The following is an 18,996-nucleotide window of genomic DNA, read 5'->3' as shown; positions in this document are numbered from 1 at the left end:
TTTCAAATAGTGTCACAAAGCTCTTCATCTAAAAGCTTCAAGTTACCTTTGTTGGCCTACATTTTTGACACAGTGTAACACTATCTACTGTACATAAAGACAACCAGGAGCTACAGGGAAGCAGAACGCACTATACTGCCCTACCAAGCAAAAAGGCAGTAACTGATCATTTGGTCAAAAATGAGTTAGTTATATTTGATACATTAAATACCTGCTTAATCACGTGGACAAGTATCCGGCCTCTATTGTATTGTGTTGGAGAAAATGGGGGTCATGTTAGCAATAACTGCATCAACTTAATGTGAAACCAAGGTAAATAAAAGCAATTTATCTCAATTCCACACTATGAGCGGTTACTGCCTTTTTCATGGTAGGGCAGTATACACTTCCCAATTGGCAAGATTTTAGCTGAAACTGTTTCAATTCAAAACTTTCACCACAAAGAAAGATGAATTCCAAACCAGGATTATAGTGTATAAAAATGGAGGGAGCTTTTATTTTCATTTAAAATGGTATGCTAGGATTATCTGTTCAATATACACATTGGTAGAATGAAAAAGGTTGCTAGTAGAACGTTATATGCAATTTATAAACATTGGTCAGCATACAAACAAGATTGATCTACAAATGTAGCGCCATAAAAATGGCTCTGATTAAGAAAATGTAATACCTGGGTAAGAAAATATACTACAGCGCTAAAACAGAAAAATCAATATCAGCGTTGATGCCTTTGATTTAAAAAAAAATGTGTAACTGGAGATGAAGAACCATTGAGAACAAGTGAACAACATGGTTGTGTTCATTAAGGCATGCAACAGAAAACATTTTGCAATGGAAAACTTCTTATTGGACAAGTCCATATATTCCCTCCCTGTGTCTGTTTTCTACTGTTTGGTACCTAATGAACACGACCCTCTGTGCGTTAGGGAAGCAAGAGCTCAATGAATTACCTTTGACAAAGGATCTATAAAATTACCCTTGTCAAAACACCATCCATTACAGAGCTGTGACTTACGAGCTTTGCATAATAAAATAACGAATATGAGCAACCTGCACGCATGCATGAATGTGACCGATTTCTATGGAGGAGGACTCATTAAAGTTGAGAATGTTTTATTCAAGGATGCCATGTGGGGTGAGGTATTAGTACATTTTCACCCATTTAAGCAGAATAATGTGCTTGAAGTCACCAGAGAACAATCCCTTGGTGACTAGAAAGAGGTTGATCAACAGCTGTTGGATAATTGTGTAGACAGCTGGCTTATTGGACTTCAAACACAATTACGCCACCCATACACTCTTCATTAAAACAAAGGCACTGGACTGAGCATTCCATTATTGTCAAAGTCAATTCCAGTTGTATAGCTTGTGGGTAGAGAAAGTAATCATTTTGGAGCTATCCCCATAAGTAAAAGGCTTTTGAATGAGTGCTAAATTCAAAATAGTTCAATAGCGACAGGCCTTTTTTGTTAACACATTGGGATATAGATCTCAACCCCTAATCCAATATTTTTTTGGAGCAGTCTGCATTCACTGTAATGGTAAAATTTCCCCAAAACACGCATGGGGAAAGACAAATGAATGCTCAAACATCCCCTGAAAACACATGGTAAAACAAAGATGTCAATAGAAACGAGAATAAACTATAAAGTGGCCAATTTCCAGGTTTGAAATAGTGGACAGATTACGGACTGATTTTGAACAAGGTCATTATGACCCATAAAATACAGCAAAAGTCCAACAGAACCTTGTTGACTTCTTCTCAAATATAGGGAAGATCTCAATTGCATAGGGGAGGGACCTCTGGCTTTCTCATCCAATGGGTTTCGAGAAGGAGATGAGAGAACGCAAGGACTATGCAATTGAGATATTCCCATAGTTCACATGAAACGCTACTAAAGGGATGACATGTAAAAGTTCAATAGAGCACCAATAGAATGAATGAAAATGTTCATACAGTCCAATTCTCCTCATTGAACTAGATAAGAGCTTTTCTTCCTTTTAGATCAAAGTGTGATTGATGAGAATCAAATGTGTGGTCTATTTTAAATACAAATATACATACAAAAATATCCAGAAAAGTGTATTTACATTTTTTTCGTTTGAGTGTGTCCCAGTAGCCTTTTCTTCAATTCATGTATCTGTGATATGTTCAGGGGATAACAAACAGTATAAGGTCTCACACTGTCGTCTCACCCTGTTTATTGCTCGCCAGTCTCGTATAAAATCTCCTCCACGAATTCAGCGTTTTACTCGACCAAATCCAAAAGCCAGAGGTGATACCCACGATCAACGTCATCAGGTACTTGATCATGAAGACGGTAAAGTCTGGCGACATCTGCGGGTGATGGTGCCCGGGGCAGGGCACGGCGTAGTTTTTACACGTCCGACTCACCCAACTCTTCTCCCACTGTTCCCTGAATGCCTGCTCATAGAAGTAGCATGCGATGACAATGGTGGCGGGCACCGTGTAGAGCACGCTGAAGATACCGATGCGCACCATGAGCTTCTCCAGTTTCTCCGTCTTGGTGCCGTCGTGCTTCATGATGGTCCGGATGCGGAAGAGCGACACGAAGCCTGCCAGAAGGAACGAGGTGCCCAGGGAGAGGTAGATGAAGAGCGGCGCCAGAACGAAGCCTCGGAGAGCGTCCACGCTGTTAATGCCCACGTAACACACGCCGCTCAGAACGTCGCCGTCCACCTGCCCCACCGCCAGGATGGTGATGGTCTTGATGGCAGGTACCGCCCATGCCGCCAGGTGGAAGTACTGCGAGTTGGCTTCGATTGCCTCGTGACCCCACTTCATCCCGGCTGACAAGAACCACGTCAAGGCTAGGATGACCCACCAGATGGAGCTGGCCATGCTGAAAAAGTAAAGTATCATGAACAAAATGGTGCAACCCTCCTTTTTGGTGCCTTGGACGACCGTTTTGACGTCGCTGTCAAAGCGGTCGTTGCATACCACCTTGTCCCCCAACAAGAAGCCAGCGATGTAGGCTATTGACACCATAGTGTAGCAGCCTGATAGGAAAATGATGGGTCGCTCTGGGTAGCTGAACCTCTGCATGTCAACCAAGTAGGTCAAAACCGTGAACAGAGTGGACGCGCAGCATAACACAGACCATATGCCAATCCATATCTTGGCGAATTTCAACTCGTCCTCATCGAAGTACATCATGCCATGGGGTTTTGAGGGCTCACAAGGTGCACCACAATACTCCTCCCCAAGAAAACGGTAGTTCAAATAGGGGGGTACTTTCAATGCAACTGGGCATCTAAACTGTCCCTTTACAGTCCTATGCTGCCCATAAGGTGATTCTGTTACATCCGATGTAGGATTAATAGGAGCGCTTCTATCAGACACGTTTTGCCCGACGCACAACTCACCCGCTCCGTGAACAGGGAAAGATTCACAGGCGAGGCTGTCAGGCCATTGGAAGCCGAATTTATTCATCAGAGCCTCGCAGCCCTGCCTCGCTCTCTCGCAGAGCGAGCGGCACGGAGGCAGTGCTTGTTCCAGCACCGTACAAACGGGAGCATACATGGAACAGAGGAAAAACTTCAGGTCAGGAGAGCATTGAACTTTCACAAGCGGATAAAACTGGTGCACTTCAAGCCCCGCGTCCTCTTGGTTGGTGTGCCCTAATAAATTTGGCATGATAGTCTCGTTATAGGCAATATCCGTACAGAGAGGAATGGAAATAGGTTGGCAAAAGCCATGTTCAGGAACAGACATTCCACGCTCACCATACTGACCATCTGCTTGCGGTAAAAGTGCAAAAATAATCAGAACCAGCAAATGGGAAAACATCCTACAAACTTTGTCGTTCCCCATTCCAAATAAATTCCAACACGCCACTTTCCAACCGCGAGTAAACACGCAGACTCGAGACCACTGGATTATTTTCCAGGATAAAACAAAAGCATACACGACTGTACTGTTCCTATGACAGGCGACATACGTTATTTTATATGTTTGCCGAGGTGGTGGCTTCCAAAATTTAGCTCGGCTACTCACAAGAGATTTTAAATCCGTCTGTTATCAGTGTGTAGCCATTATCTGTCTCCAACTGTCTGTGTGACTGTTCGGTTTCTAGTCTCCCAATATTCACGGAGGGAGGAGCCTTGAAACAGATGATAGGTTACTTTTTAGGGATCATCTCAATCTTCCAAGATGGTTAATATTTGGTCCCCAAAATTAGATATAGATTTTTTGTCTATTCTATTTTTTATCCTACTAAACCATGAATTTTAAAACATCATGCAATCTTCCTATTTTTGACTGAAAGTTGCTACATGTGTAATAAAAATGGTATCCAATTTGTATATGTTGCAGTAGAGGTGCTTGGTAAAAATCACCGGGGAACCTGTTCGTTTATATGCCTTGACACTGTGATATATATGCCTAAAGCAAAGACAATACGAAGACACAGAGGCAGAATAAATTAAACCACACCTTTGTTTCATCACAAAACTGGAGAGCAGCAACCACAAAACATATTGCATATAACAAACAGTTACATGACTTACAGCATGTTTCCGACATTTTCACACTACTAAACAACTAGAACCATGGAGAGTTATCACAATTCACAAAGAAAACAGCCACTGCCTCCACTATTCCAGCATCATTTCAAAATCATCTAATCACCTATGCTTAGTCTAATATAGTGACAAAAGATACCAACAATTATTTAGTCCAATCAAAGTAAGCTAAATATGATGCAGCTGTCAATGGTACTGATTTATGTGTGTGTGTGTGTGTGTGTGTGTGTGTGTGTGTGTGTGTGTGTGTGTGTGTGTGTGTGTGTGTGTGTGTGTTCATGCAAGTAGAAAAAACATTTTGACTCACCCTACTTGTAGAGAGGCGCCAATGCCATCCTTCTCTTTCATGTTGCCTAAATGGTCTACCACTCTGTCATACACGCTTTTAGTTTTTGCTGTCCTAGGCAACCTGGCTAAAATGCTTGCTCGCTAGCCTAACTTCCTTTCACGGGCAACAATGCGCCAGGCCAGATAGTTAACATTTGCCTAACGTTACTACATCTAGCTACATGTTGAACTTCCATCCTCTCAGGCTAGGGCCACAATGTATACATGTATGGATGGATCAGAATCGCCAGTCCAAATCCTTATCTCCATCCATGACTAATTTAGGACAGGACAACGACACAAGAAGATGCAACAATTCAAGTTTTCTGTCAATTACGTTTTGATTCTAATGTGATCTGATTGGTGTGACGGCAAATCCAAACTGGCTTCCCTTGACACTTTTTTTTGGTGTGCCAGGACCATTCACAGCTGAGCTCTCTCAGTTTAGCTCAATGCTGATTGGCTATTATTTTATATATATTTTGTCAATTGAGGCCAAATGCTCGCTGGCTTCCCTTGCATTCAATGCTACTGGCGGCAACAATGTCATACTCTTTTTGACCAGACAGCATAGATGGGCTACACATACAGACAGAGGGCACTGTTTCATTCGCTTGGATGCTTTCTCCGGTGAGATACATTCAGCCTCTGCTGAACTGGAAGACATTTATGAAACACAGAGAGAGGAAAGATACTTTTTTTTTCCCTTGATCATTTTTTGGGGAAGCCTGACTTCCCTTGGCATCCATGTATACACGCCACTGATATGCTGTTAGTATTATTTCCTTACAAACATTACTGACTTGGTATGTGTTTTCATCACATTTTCGAGAGAAAACTTGCTTAATCTCATACATTTTGACTGATATAGTTTCCATTAAAAGACAGACAAAAATTCACACCGATTTTGACATTGCAAATGATTTGGGCCGACCAATGCATTTATAGTAGCCACACATACGTTATAATTTCATAATCACCTTGGAATCAAATAACTTCCCTAATCATCTTAATTGTCTCTATTAGGCAAACCACTAATATAAACCTTATCTACTCTACCACCACCATGCCATCATATCATATCATATGGGTATTGAAAGTTGCACCCTCCCTCTTCCTTGGAGGCTGGGAGAGAAGGCTGCTGTGGTCCACGCCAGAGGCCCAGCTCTTACTCACGCAGCTGGGCCTGTAGGGGTCTGCTGTCCCTGGTCGGATTAACGCCTGATGGAGAGGAGGTGTGAAATTTAAGCCGATTGTGGAGTGACAGTCTCACAGCTGGCCCCAGTGACCCTGCAGGCTGCTGTGGCCTTGGGGGGGGGGTATAGCTATGCCAGTCAGGCAGAGGAGGAGGATACAGAGGCAACCACAAAGGCGACATATTGCAGCACATATCCCTATACACGTGCACATACGCACACGCACACACACACACACACACACACACACACACACACACACACACACACACACACACACACACACACACACACACACACACACACACACACACACACACACACACACCAAGAGCCCACTAATGAATATTAGCAAAAACCCTATCCTTCTATGTTTGTCACTACAGTCCCAGCAGCAGTCCGGATCTGACCACATTATCTCGCCTTAATAGGCTGACCTCGCGGCTCCCCCTACTGAATTATGCATGCTTCCCCAGTCCCCCCTCCCAGTCCTTGGAAGTCAGCACAAATGCCTGAAATCTGCACTTTTGGAAGAATGTCTCCTTTTCTGCACCACAGATTAGAACACATATTTTGTTTTGTAATGGGCAGCACTGTAGAACTGTCTGATAATGTACAAGCAGTACTTCAAATGCTGCTTTTTGCATCCCAGATAATGATACTTACAGTATTTTCATGAACAACAGGTTAAAAAAATATTGTTAATTGTATAGTGTTTGAAATCGATGTGCTCTTACTTATTACAGGTTATTCAAAGTGGAGCTATAGGAGTACATTTAGCTAAAGGTTATCTTTTAATCAACCATTTTCAAACCTCACAACTTCATTGTGCCATTATGTCATACTGTTCACTATTACCACTAGCACATTACTCAAATAAGAATTCACAGGGTATCATAATGTTTATGAAAACAACTGTCTTGATTATGATTGCGTCATGGCTACTGTAGTACATGAATCAATGCCAAGTAAGCCTACTTCATGTCCTATTAACGCCACTTTTGACGGAAATTGTTTATCCTCAATGTTCCTCATGGGTGACCATTCAAAGGCTCACTCCTCGTGAAAGAGGAGCAAAAACTAGACTTGCATCTTGTATGTCTTGAACTCACTCTGAAATGGACACATTTTACTTGGTCTCCACACTACAGTGTGTTCCAATTACACAGACAGTGCCAGTGTGCAAACACAGCTTGTCCCGGCTCTCGGCATGACCCACCAAGCAAAACAAAAGCCACAAACGAAGGAAATTCACACAGGTTCAGCTCCCAGCATTTTCTGCTGTGAAAGGATTAGTTCTTAATTCAATTTGAGTTAAAATACAGGGAGAATGTTATTTAAAAATAAGAGGGTACATGAAAGATGGTAAAATGTTGAGAATCATTATTTGGGTGCCTGTAGGGAATGTTTGAATACATTGTCATAGCTACGCTGGTGGTGGTACCAAGTCAAATGTAAAATTATAACAGTTACTCTGAATGGGGTTGACATGTTCCCCTCCGCACAATTGTAAGTTGCTGCAAGGGGTGTGTAGGTGTGTGAGCGCCTGTATAAGGACTGCCCCTGTCTTAAAGGAGAACACAGAACATCCATTAGTAAACAACACCCTATTCCTCCGTTGCCCCGCCCCCCCCCCCCCCCCCCAATTGCAATCAACTATATAGCATGTATGCAATTGAACCTGTTGGGTCATTGCCCATATATAGGGGTTAAAGGTCAGGGGTAATTCAGGAGCGTGTTCATTAGGGCACATACAACACAATACGAAAATTTGAATTTTTCATTGGACAAGTCCAGGTAATTCCCCATTTTACTCGGTTTTCTTCTCTTTGCTGCCTACTGAATACGACAATGTATTCTGCAGTCTTGTGTGCTGAGTGTACTCCACCAGTGAGCACCACTTCCAATACCGCTGCATGGGAAAGTTGTTTTAGCTCATTCATGCCTCGGAGCAACAAGCTGACAGACTAGAATGAAAACTCTCCCCTCCCTCCTCCTCTCCTCTTCCCCATTGCAGATATTATCAACAAACAATAGAGCTCCAAAGAACACAGCGTATCAGGTTGAATCGCCTCGGGGTCTCTGAGTACACTGGTTTAGGAGAGCTACAGTACAGCAGACTCATGGGGTTGCTGTTCTAAAGTTGATGAGTTGGTGAGTGTGAAGAAGAGCATAGTAGTTTTCATCAGTGTATTGCAAACAAGGTTTCAAGCTTTTTTAAATATTTTTTTAATTTTTATTTAACTAGGCAAGTCAGTTAAGACAATGATGGCCTAGCAGAAGGCAAATGGCCTCCTGAAAGGACGGGGCTGGAATTAAAAATTAAAAATAAATATAGGACAAAACACACATCATGACAAGAGAGACACCACAACACAACATAAAGAGAAACCTAAGACAACAACATAGCATGGCAGCAACACAACATGAGAACAACATGGTAGCAACACAACATGGCAGCAGCAAAACATGGTAGCAGCACAAAACATGGTACAAACATTATTGGGCACAGACAACAGAACAAAGGGCAAGAAGGTTGAAACAACAATACATCATGCGAAGCAGCCACAACTGTCAGTAAGAGTGTCCATGATTGAGTCTTTGAATAAAGAGATTGAGATAAAACTGTCCAGTTTGAGTGTTTGTTGCAGCTTGTTCCAGTCGCTAGCTGCTGCGAACTGAAAAGAGGAGCGACCCAGGGATGTGTGTGCTTTGGGAACCTTTAACAGAATGTGACTGGCAGAACAGGTGTTGTATGTGGAGGTTAAGGGCTGCAGTAGGTATCTCAGGTAGGGGGGAGTGAGGCCTAAGAGGGTTTTATAAATAAGCAGATATACAGAGATGACCAGTTTGCAGTGATGTGTCTTTAAAGAGTAATGGTGGCAAATCTGATGGCCGAATGGTAAAGAACATCAAGCCTCTCGAGAGCACCCTTACCTGCTGATCTATAAATTACGTGTCCGTAATCTAGCATGGGTAGGATGGTCATCTGAATCAGGGTTAGTTTGGCAGCTGGAGTTAAAGAGGAGCGATTATGATAGAGGAAACCAAGTCTAAATTTAACTTTAGCCTGCAGCTTTGATATGTGCTGAGAGAAGGACAGTATACCGTCTAGCCATACTCCCAAGTACTTTTATGAGGTGACTACCTCAAGCTCTAAACTCTCAGAGGTAGTAATCACACCTGTGGGGAGAGAGGCATTCTTCTTACCAAACCACATGACCTTTGTTTTGGAGAAGCTTGTTGGACACTAAGAGAGCTTTGTTGTAGAGCGTTTAACACAAAATCTGGGGAGGGGCCAGCTGAGTATAAGACTGTATCATCTGCATATAAATGGATGAGAGAGCTTCCTACTGCCTGAGCTATGTTGTTGATGTAAATTGAGAAGAGTGTGGGGCCTAGGATCAAGCCTTGGGGTACTCCCTTGGTGACATGCAGTGGCTGAGACAGCAATGTTCAGACTTTATACATTGCACTCTTTGAGAGAGGTAGATAGCAAACCAGGCCAAAGACCCCTCAGAGACACCAATAATCCTTAGCCAGCCCACAAGAATGGAATGATTTACCGTATCAAAAGCTCTGGCCAAGTCATTAAACATATCTGCATAACATTGCTTAGAATCAAGGGCAATGATGACGTCATTTAGGGACTTCAAGGTTGCAGTGGCCAGTGGCGACCCGTCATTCAGGGCAGGTGGGGTCCCACCTGTTTCGAGCCCCACATTTTTTGCCAGAAAATATATATACAAAAAAAACATGTATATATTTTTTTTGGGGGGGTGGCTTGCCTGTTTTGCATGTTATTTTGGCATTAATACGTGTCACATATCAGTTTGAAAACAATGTAAAAAAACCCATATATCATTGAGTTAATAAAGCCGCGTCCAAACAGGCAGCTCCAAAATGCAGGTGTTTCAGCCTAGCTCAGTGCTTTCTGTGGTGGTGGGGCAGGTCAGCAGAAAATAGGAGCATTGCACTGTGATTGGCTCAGCATTGCACCGTGATTGGCTCAGTGTTCTGTCACTCATGGGGACACTATGTCATCTGCCTTTAGTAAGGGTAGACATCAAGAATGTGAGCCCTTTGGGTGCTGCCATAGAGTTACATTAGAAGTGCTCTTCCATGAAGGCTCAAGGTCATTGGCCACAGAAATGACATCATATCACGTTACATATATGTACAGTAGCTTTGATTGGACTGATCATGTCAACATCTTACTTTCACAATCTTAGCTAGCAGTCATCATCATGAATCAAGTCTATTGGCAAATCCTTTTTAAACCTTGTCATCCGAAGATAAATAATGAAGAGAAAATATAGATAAAACATCGGTGCTCATCGGCCATTGGACATAAACATTACACAACAATTTGGAGATTGCAAATTCAACAATGAGTGGTTTGTAAGGAATCAGTGACAGTGGCTAAATGCAAGCATTGCAACTGGGAAGTCGGAAATAAACAGCTCAAACTGGGAAAGTATGTTTAGAACGGTCATTCAACTGGGATTTGTAAATCCGCCATCTTTCTCTTTGATGACAAAATGTACAAAATTTGCCCATGAAGGACCGCCGCGCCACTTTCCTGTTCAAGCCCATCACAACAACGTGAGTCCAAAAATGTCTTATGCTGCTTCATAAATTATGTAGGATGCCAGAGAGATATGTATACTGTAGCTACAGAAGTAATACTAAGTGTATGTTGTGTAGTAGTTTTCACCAAAGCGGAATTGTAAACACATCGTTCGTGACCGGTCTGTGCTTGTTTGCAAACTTTTTTTGTACAACTTTGACAGTGCTACTGATAGCAGTACACTGTAAGAACGGCCCATGTTCTGAATTCTGTCGCTTTACATTTCAAAAGTGCTGAACAAATAGTTATATTGACTACGTCCGTCGCCACTCGCTCATTAATGCCTTAATCGAAATTACGGATTGCCTCTTATACCCTTGTTGTCCCCTTATGTCATAGTTTGTACATCTCAATTGTCAGTAGAAACCACATTTGTTTAAGCAAGTCAGCCATATCAGCGATGTTTTTTTAAAGGCAGTAAATGAGGCTGAATGAACCGTTTCGCTGCCAGACAAGGCTCCGCTGAAAGCCAGGTGTAGCAGTGGTAAGGTGTTGGGACTGCTGTTGGAACTCTGCTGTTGGGAAAGCTTTATGTAGGCCCTAACAGTTTGTGGACACCATTTGTCACCGTTATAATAAGGGCACAAGGCGAGACCCAAATGCAGACACAGGAGGCAGATGGTAGAGCTCTGTTATTTGTTATAACAAAGGGAGTAGGCAAAGGCAGGTCTGGGGAAGTCGAGAGTTCATAAACCCAGTCAGAGTCCAAACAGTACCAGACGATAGGCAGTCTCTAGGTCAGGCCAGGCAGGGGTCAGAAACCAGATCCGAGTCCAAAAACAGTACAAGGGAATAGGCAGGCTGGTAGTCAGAACAAGCAGAGTGGTCAGGCAGGCGGGTTTGGAGTCAGGACAGGCAAGGGTCAAAACCAAGAGGACTAGAAATAAACAGACTGGGAAAAATAGGAGCAAGGAAAACCGCTGGTGGACTTGGCAAACAAGATGAACTGGCACAGAGAGACAGGAAATACAGGGATATATACACCGGGATAATAAGCGACACCTGGAGGGGGTGGAGACAATCACAAGGACAGGTGAATCAGATCAGGATGTGACAGTTATAGTGCAATTACTGTATTGTTTAGTGTTGTGTTGTGTAGTGGCTTTGATGGCATGCATCCCACATTATTATTTTTTGCCTCACCGAGATTGTATTTTTTACTGTACCTCTGCTTAGTCTACTAACTAGCGAACAGTGTACAGAAAAATGTTTGAAGTGGAACAACTACTGTATACGGTTTCGCCTCTTGACTATGTCAGAAAGGCAATGGGAATACTGCAACTACTGTATCTCATACCCTGCAGAGGTGATGTCCCGCAGTTCTGAGAAATATTTACAATGCAGAATTGCCATATTCACAGAAAATATAGAGCCAACTCAGTACACTCCAAGCACATGGAATTATGAGAGAGGGTTCATGAAAGGTTTGCTTCAAAACCCTTATATTCAACTAGGTCATGTCCTGGAGGAGAAGGTAGGAAAAGGACACATATATTCATTGGAAGAGGGGGCATTCTTCTGGTGGAATTTGAAGTGCCAAGATAGATAGTAGCAATTACTGTGTAGGATCTGTTGCATATGCAAAGTATTGTATGTTTATGTCTGTGCCTTGGTTTGAAGTTACTTACTTACTTGAAGAGTCATTTTACTCCTTGTACCCTTATACCTCAGCTATAAAATGTTGATTAATTTAGACTGTGTCGAACACTGTAGAATAGATCCTGCAATGCAGGTCCAGTTTAAATAAATGAGTTACAGTAGCTGAGGTAAAAGCCATGGGCTTATTTAGAAGTAACAAACAAAATTCATTCACCCTATTGTTGGGAGTAGGTAGAAAAAGCAACACTTGATTTCATAGTCAACTTTTAGTTAAGACTATTATGACTCTAGCAGAAGAGGCTGGTGGGAGGAGCTATAGGAGGACAGGCTCATTGGAACAAATGGCTGGAATGGCTGAAATGGCTGGAATGGAATAAATGAGACAGAGTCAAACGTGGTTTCCATTAATCCATTTCAGCCGTTACAATGAGCCCGTCCTCCTATAGTTCCTCCCACCAGCCTCTGGAGAATAGAGTACTGTGCATTTAATATATTGTCTCTAGTGTATAAATTAGGCAACTCAGTGCAAGTCTAATTGCCCAGTCAGTTTAATGAATTTCTGTGTGTGCATAACAATTAAAGATGAGACTTGAAGAGTAAATCTGCTCTGAAATGTGCTGCTCATTTGCATACATTTATAGACCCCTGAGACAGGATGGAAATAGGCTATGATTGGAAATGTATTCATAAAATATAAATGTAGTGTTTTTGGGGTAAGTTGGCAAGATACTTGGTTTTAAGTTGGCTACTTCTTTCATTCCAGGTGGAAAATTCAGTAAATGTTTTTGTTATGTGCACACACAGTGTTTGTGTGTGTGTGTGTGTGTGTGTGTGTGTGTGTGTGTGTGTGTGCGTGTGCGTGTGCGTGTGTGTGTGTGTGTGTTAGACCCAAACTGTTATAGACCTATATCCATAATGCCCTGCCTTTCTAAAGTCTTCGAAAGCCAAGTTAATAAACAGATCACTGACCATTTCCAATCCCACCGTACCTTCTCCGCTGTGCAATCCGGTTTCCGAGCTGGTCACGGGTGCACCTCAGCCATGCTCAAGGTACTAAACGATATCATAACCGCCATCAATAAAAGACAGTACTGTGCAGCCATCTTCATCGACCTGGCCAAGGCATCCGACTCTGTCTATCACCAAATTCTTATCGGCAGACTCAACAGCCTTGGTTTCTCAAATGACTGCCTCGCCTGGTTCACCAACTACTTCTCAGACAGAGTTCAGTGTGTCAAATCGGAGGGCCTGTTGTCCGGACCTCTGGCAGTCTCTATGGGGGTACCACAGGGTTCAATTCTCGGGCAGACTCTTTTCTCTGTATATATCAATGATGTCGCTCTTGCTGCGGGTGATTCCCTGATCCACCTCTACACAGACGACACCATTCTGTATACATCTGGCCCTTTGGACACTGTGTTAACTAACCTCCAAACGAGCTTCAATGCCATACAACACTCCTTCCGTGGCCTCCAACTGCTCTTAAACGCTAGTGAAACCAAATGCATGCTTTTCAACCGTTCGCTGCCCGCACCCGCCCGCCCGCCCGACTAGCATCACTTTTCTGGACGGTTCTGACTTAGAATATGTGGACAACTACAAATACGTAGGTTTCTGGCTAGACTGTAAACTCTCCTTCCAGACTCATGTTAAACATCTCCAATCCAAAATTAAATCTAGAACCGGCTTCCTATTTCGCAACTGTCACGTTCGTCATAACGAGGAGACCAAGGCGCAGCGGGATTGGAATACATTCTTCTTTTAATAAACGAAGAACACTTAAACAAACTAACAAAACAACAAAACGAACGTGAAGCTATAAACAACTAGCGCTGATATGCAACTACACATAGACAATAACCCACAAAACCTAAATGGAAAAATGTCAACCTAAATAGGATCCCCAATCAGAGACAACGATGAACAGCTGCCTCTGATTGGGAACCAATTCAGGCCACCATAGACCTACATTACCTAGACATACAAAATCCCCATAGATAAACAAAAACCCTAGATAAGACAAAAACACACATACCCACCCTCGTCACACCCTGACCTGACCAAAATAATACAGAAAACATAGAAAACTAAGGTCAGGGCGTGACAGTACCCCCCCTCCAAAGGTGCGGACTCCCGACCGCAAACCTGAACTTATAGGGGAGGGTCCGGGTGGGCATCTACCCTCAGTGGCGGCTCTGGTTCTGGACGCCGCCCCCCATCTTTAACCTGGTCCCTCCGCCTTTGTTGAGCTGAACCGTGGCTCATCGCCGGAGGCTCTGGACTGTAGATCATCGCCGGAGACTCTGGACTGTGGAGCATCGCCGGAGACCCCGGCTGGGGACTGTCGCCGGAGACCCCGGGCTGTGGACCTTCGCTGGAGACCCCGGGCTGGGGACCGTCGCTGGAGACCCCGGGCTGGAGACCTTCGCTGGAGACCCCGGGCTGGGGACCTTCGCTGGAGACCCCGGGCTGGGGACCTTCGCTGGAGACCCCAGGCTGGGGACCTTCGCTGGAGACCCCGGGCTGGGGACCTTCGCTGGAGACCCCGGGCTGGGGACCTTCGCTGGAGGCTCCGGACTGGGGACCGTCGCTGGAGGCTCCGGACTGGGGATCGTCGCTGGAGGCTCCGGACGGTGGATCGTCGTTGGAGGCTCCGGACTGGAGATCGTCGCTGGAGGCTCCGGACTGGGGATCGTCCCTGGAGGCTCCGGACTGGAGATCGTTGCTGGATGCTCCGGACTGGGGATCGTCTCTGGATGCTCCGGACTGTAGATCGTCTCTGGAGGCTCCGGACTGTGGCCCGCCGTTGGAGGTTCCGGACTGTGGCCCGTCGTTGGAGATTCCGGACTGTGGCCCGTCGTTGGAGGTTCCGGACTGTGGCCCGTCGTTGGAGGTTCCGGACTGTGGCCCGTCGTTGGAGGTTCTGGACTGTGGCCCGTCGTTGGAGGTTCCGGACTGTGGCCTGTCGTTGGAGGTTCCGGACTGTGGCCCGTCGTTGGAAGTTCTGGTCTGTGAACTGTCGCCGGAAGCTCTGGACTGGGTACTGTCGCCGGACGCTCTGGACTGGATACTGTCGCCGGATGCTCTGGACTGGGTACTGTCGCCGGACACTCTGGACTGGGTACTGTCGCCGGACGCTCTGTACTGCCGAGGCGCACTGTAGGTCTGGTGCGTGGAGCCGGAACTGGTGGTACCGGGCTAGGGACATGCACCTCAGGGCGAGTGCGGGGCGGAGGAACAGGACGTACTGGACTCTGGAGGCACACTGGAGGCCTGGTGCGTGGTGCCGGAACTGGTGGTGCCGGGCTGGGGACACGGACCTCAGGGCGAGTGCGGGGAGGAGGAACAGGACGTACTGGATTCTGGAGGCGCACTGGAGGCCTGATGTGTGGTGCTGGAACTGCTGGTGCCGGGCTGAGGACACGCACCTCACGGCGAGTGCGGGGAGGAGGAACGGGATGTACTGGACTCTGGAGGCGCACTGGAGGCATGGTGCGTGGTGCCGGAACTGGTGGTGCCGGGCTGGGGACACGGACCTCAGGGCGAGTGCGGGGAGGAGGAACAGGACGTACTGGACTCTGGAGGCGCACTGGAGGCCTGATGTGTGGTGCTGGAACTGGTGGTACCGGGCTGAGGACACGCACCTCAGGGCGAGTGCGGGGAGGAGGAACAGGATACACTGGACCGTGGAGACGCATTGGAGATCCAGAACATAGAGCTGGCTCAATACGTCCTGGCTGGATGCCCATTCTAGCCCGGCAAATGCGAGGAGCTGGAATAGAGCGCACCGGGCTAAGAATGCGAACTGGAGACACCGTGCGCATCTCTGCATAACACGGTGCCTGACCAGTTACACGCTCCCCACGGTAAGCACGAGGAGTTGGCTCAGGTCTCCTACCTGACTCAGCCAATCTCCTCATGTGCCCCCCCAAAAACATTTCTTGGGGCTGCCTCTCGGGCTTCCGTGCTAGCCGTGTACCCTCATATCGTCGCCGTTCCTCTATTCTCCGGTATTTCTCCTCGTAGTATCGCCGTTCCTCTTGCGCTGTTTCCACCTGCTTCCATGGCAAGGTCTTGTCCCCTGCCATTACCTCCTCCCAGGTCCAGGATGTCCTCCACTCATTTTTCTCCCGGGTCCATGATGTCCACTCCTTTTTATCACGCTGCTTGGTCCTTTTATGGTGGGTTATTCTGTCACGTTCGGCATAACGAGGAGACCAAGGCGCAGCATGATTGGAATACATTCTTCTTTTAATAAACGAAGAACACTTAAACAAACGAACAAAACAACAAAACGAACGTGAAGCTATAAACAACTAGTGCTGACATGCAACTACACATAGACAATAACCCACAAAACCTAAATGGAAAAATGTCAACCTAAATAGGACGATAAACAGCTGCCTCTGATTGGGAACCAATTCAGGCCACCATAGACCTACATTACCTAGACATACAAAATCCCCATAGATCAACAAAAACCCTAGACAAGACAAAAACACACATACCCACCCTCGTCACACCCTGACCTGACCAAAATAATACAGAAAACATAGAAAACTAAGGTCAGGGCGTGACAGCAACAAAGCATCCTTCAGTCACGCCGCCAAACATACCCTCGTAAAACTGACTATCCTACCGATCCTCGACTTCAGACATGTCATTGACAAAATAGCTTCCAATACTCTACTCAGCAAACTGGATGCAGTCTATCATAGTGCCATCTGTTTTGTCACCAAAGCCCCTTATACCACGCACCACTGCGACCTGTATGCTCTAGTCGGCTGGCCCTCGTTACATGTTCGTCGCTAGACCCACTGGCTCCAGGTCATCTATAAGTCTTTGCTAGGTAAAGCCCCGGCTTATCTCAGCTCACTGGTCACAATAACAACACCCACCCGTAGCACACGCTCCAGCAGGTATATCTCACTGGACATCCCCAAAGACAACACCTACTTTGGCCGACTTTCCTTCTAGTTCTCTGCTGCCAATGACTGGAAATAATTGCAAAAATCGCTGAAGCTGGAACTTTAAATTTCCCTCACTAACTTTTAACATCAGCTATCTGAGCAGCTAACCGTCTGTAAATAGCCCACCCAATCTACCTACCTCATCCCCATATTGTTTTCATTTACTTTTCTGCTCTTTTGCACACCAGTATTTCTACTTGCACATCACCATCTGCTCATCTATCACTCCAGTGTTAATTTGCTAAATTGTAATTACTCCGCTACTATGGCCTATTTATTGCCTTACCTCCTCACGCCATTTGCACACACTGTATATAGACCTTCTTTTTTCCTATTGTGTACGCTTGTTTATTCCATGTGTAACTCTGTGTTGTTGTTTGTGTCGCACTGCTTTGCTTTATCTTGGCCAGGTCGCAGTTGTAAATGAGAACTTGTTCTCAACTAGCCTACCTGGTTAAATAAAGGTTAAAAAAAACTGAGTCAGGTTTGTAGGCATCCTTGCTCGCACACACATTTTCAGTTCTGCCCACAAATTTTGTATGGGATTGAGGTCAGGGCTTTGTGATGGCCACTCCAATTCCTTGACTTTGTTGTCCTTAAGCCATTTTGCCACAACTTTGGAAGTATGCTTGGGGTCATTGTCCATTTAGAAGACCATTTGCAACCAAGTTTTAACTTCCTGACTGATGTCTTGAGATGTTGCTTCAATATATCCACATCATTTTCCTGCCTCATGATGCCATCTATTTTGTGAAGTGCACCAGTCCCTTCTGCAGCAAAGAATTCCCACAACATGATGCTGCCACCCCCGTGCTTCACGGTTGGGATGGTGTTCTTTGGCTTGCAAAACTCCCCCTTTTTCCTCCAAACATAACGATGGTCATTATGGCCAAACAGTTCTATTTTTGTTTCATCAGACCAGAGGACATTTCTCCAAAAAGTACGATTTTTGTCCCCATGTGCAGTTGCAAACTGTAGTCTGGCTTTTTTTAATGGCGGTTTTGGAGCAGTGGCTTCTTCCTTGTGAGCGGCCTTTCAGGTTATGTCGATGTAGGACTTGTTTTACAAAATTTCCAAACGCCTGAAGGTACCACGTTCATCTGTACAAACAGTAGTACGCAAGTATAAACACCATGGGACCACGCAACCGTCATACCGCTCAGGAAGGAGACGCGTTCTGTCTCCTAGAGATGAACGTACTTTGGTGCGAAAAGTGCAAATCAATCCCAGAACAACAGCAAAGGACCTTGTGAAGATGCTGGAGGAAACAGGTACAAAAGTATCTATATCCACAATAAAACGAGTCCAATATCGACATAAACTGAAAGGCCGCTCAGCAAGGAAGAAGCCACCGCTCCAAACTAGCCATAAAAAAGCCAGACTACAGTTTGCAACTGCACATGGGGACAAAGATCGTACTTTTTGGAGAAATGTCCTCTGGTCTGATGAAACAAAAATAGAACTGTTTGGCCATAATGACCATCGTTATGTTTGGAGAAAAAAGGGGGAGTTTTGCAAGCCGAAGAACACCATCCCAACCGTGAAGCACGGGGGTGGCAGCATCATGTTGTGGGGGTGCTTTGCTGCAGGAGAGACTGGTGCACTTCACAAAATAGATGGCATCATGAGGCAGGAAAATTATATGGATATCTTGAAGCAAAATCTCAAGACATCAGCCAGGAAGTTAAAACTTGGTCGCAAATGGGTCTTCCAAATGGAAAATGACCAT

At 45.1% G+C, this 18,996-nt stretch overlaps 1 protein-coding gene across 1 annotated transcript; it reads right to left on the bottom strand.

The window, feature by feature from the left end:
* Positions 1 to 489: 489 nt before the first annotated feature.
* On the bottom strand, positions 490 to 4,056 carry LOC120027528 (frizzled-1-like). Its single transcript, XM_038972497.1, has one exon. It carries the CDS (start codon positions 3,833 to 3,835, stop codon positions 2,180 to 2,182), a length of 1,656 nt encoding a protein of 551 aa, XP_038828425.1. The 5' UTR covers positions 3,836 to 4,056; the 3' UTR covers positions 490 to 2,179.
* Between the last annotated feature and the right edge of the window lie 14,940 nt (positions 4,057 to 18,996).

Source organism: Salvelinus namaycush, chromosome 32 (assembly GCF_016432855.1).
Source record: "Salvelinus namaycush isolate Seneca chromosome 32, SaNama_1.0, whole genome shotgun sequence".
Taxonomy (NCBI): domain Eukaryota; kingdom Metazoa; phylum Chordata; class Actinopteri; order Salmoniformes; family Salmonidae; genus Salvelinus; species Salvelinus namaycush.
This window is presented reverse-complemented; position numbering and strand designations above follow the sequence as displayed.

Bases quoted from the DNA above. Each gene is read 5' to 3' on its own strand.
- LOC120027528 (XM_038972497.1), bottom strand. From the start codon at position 3,835: ATGGGGAACGACAAAGTTTGTAGGATGTTTTCCCATTTGCTGGTTCTG.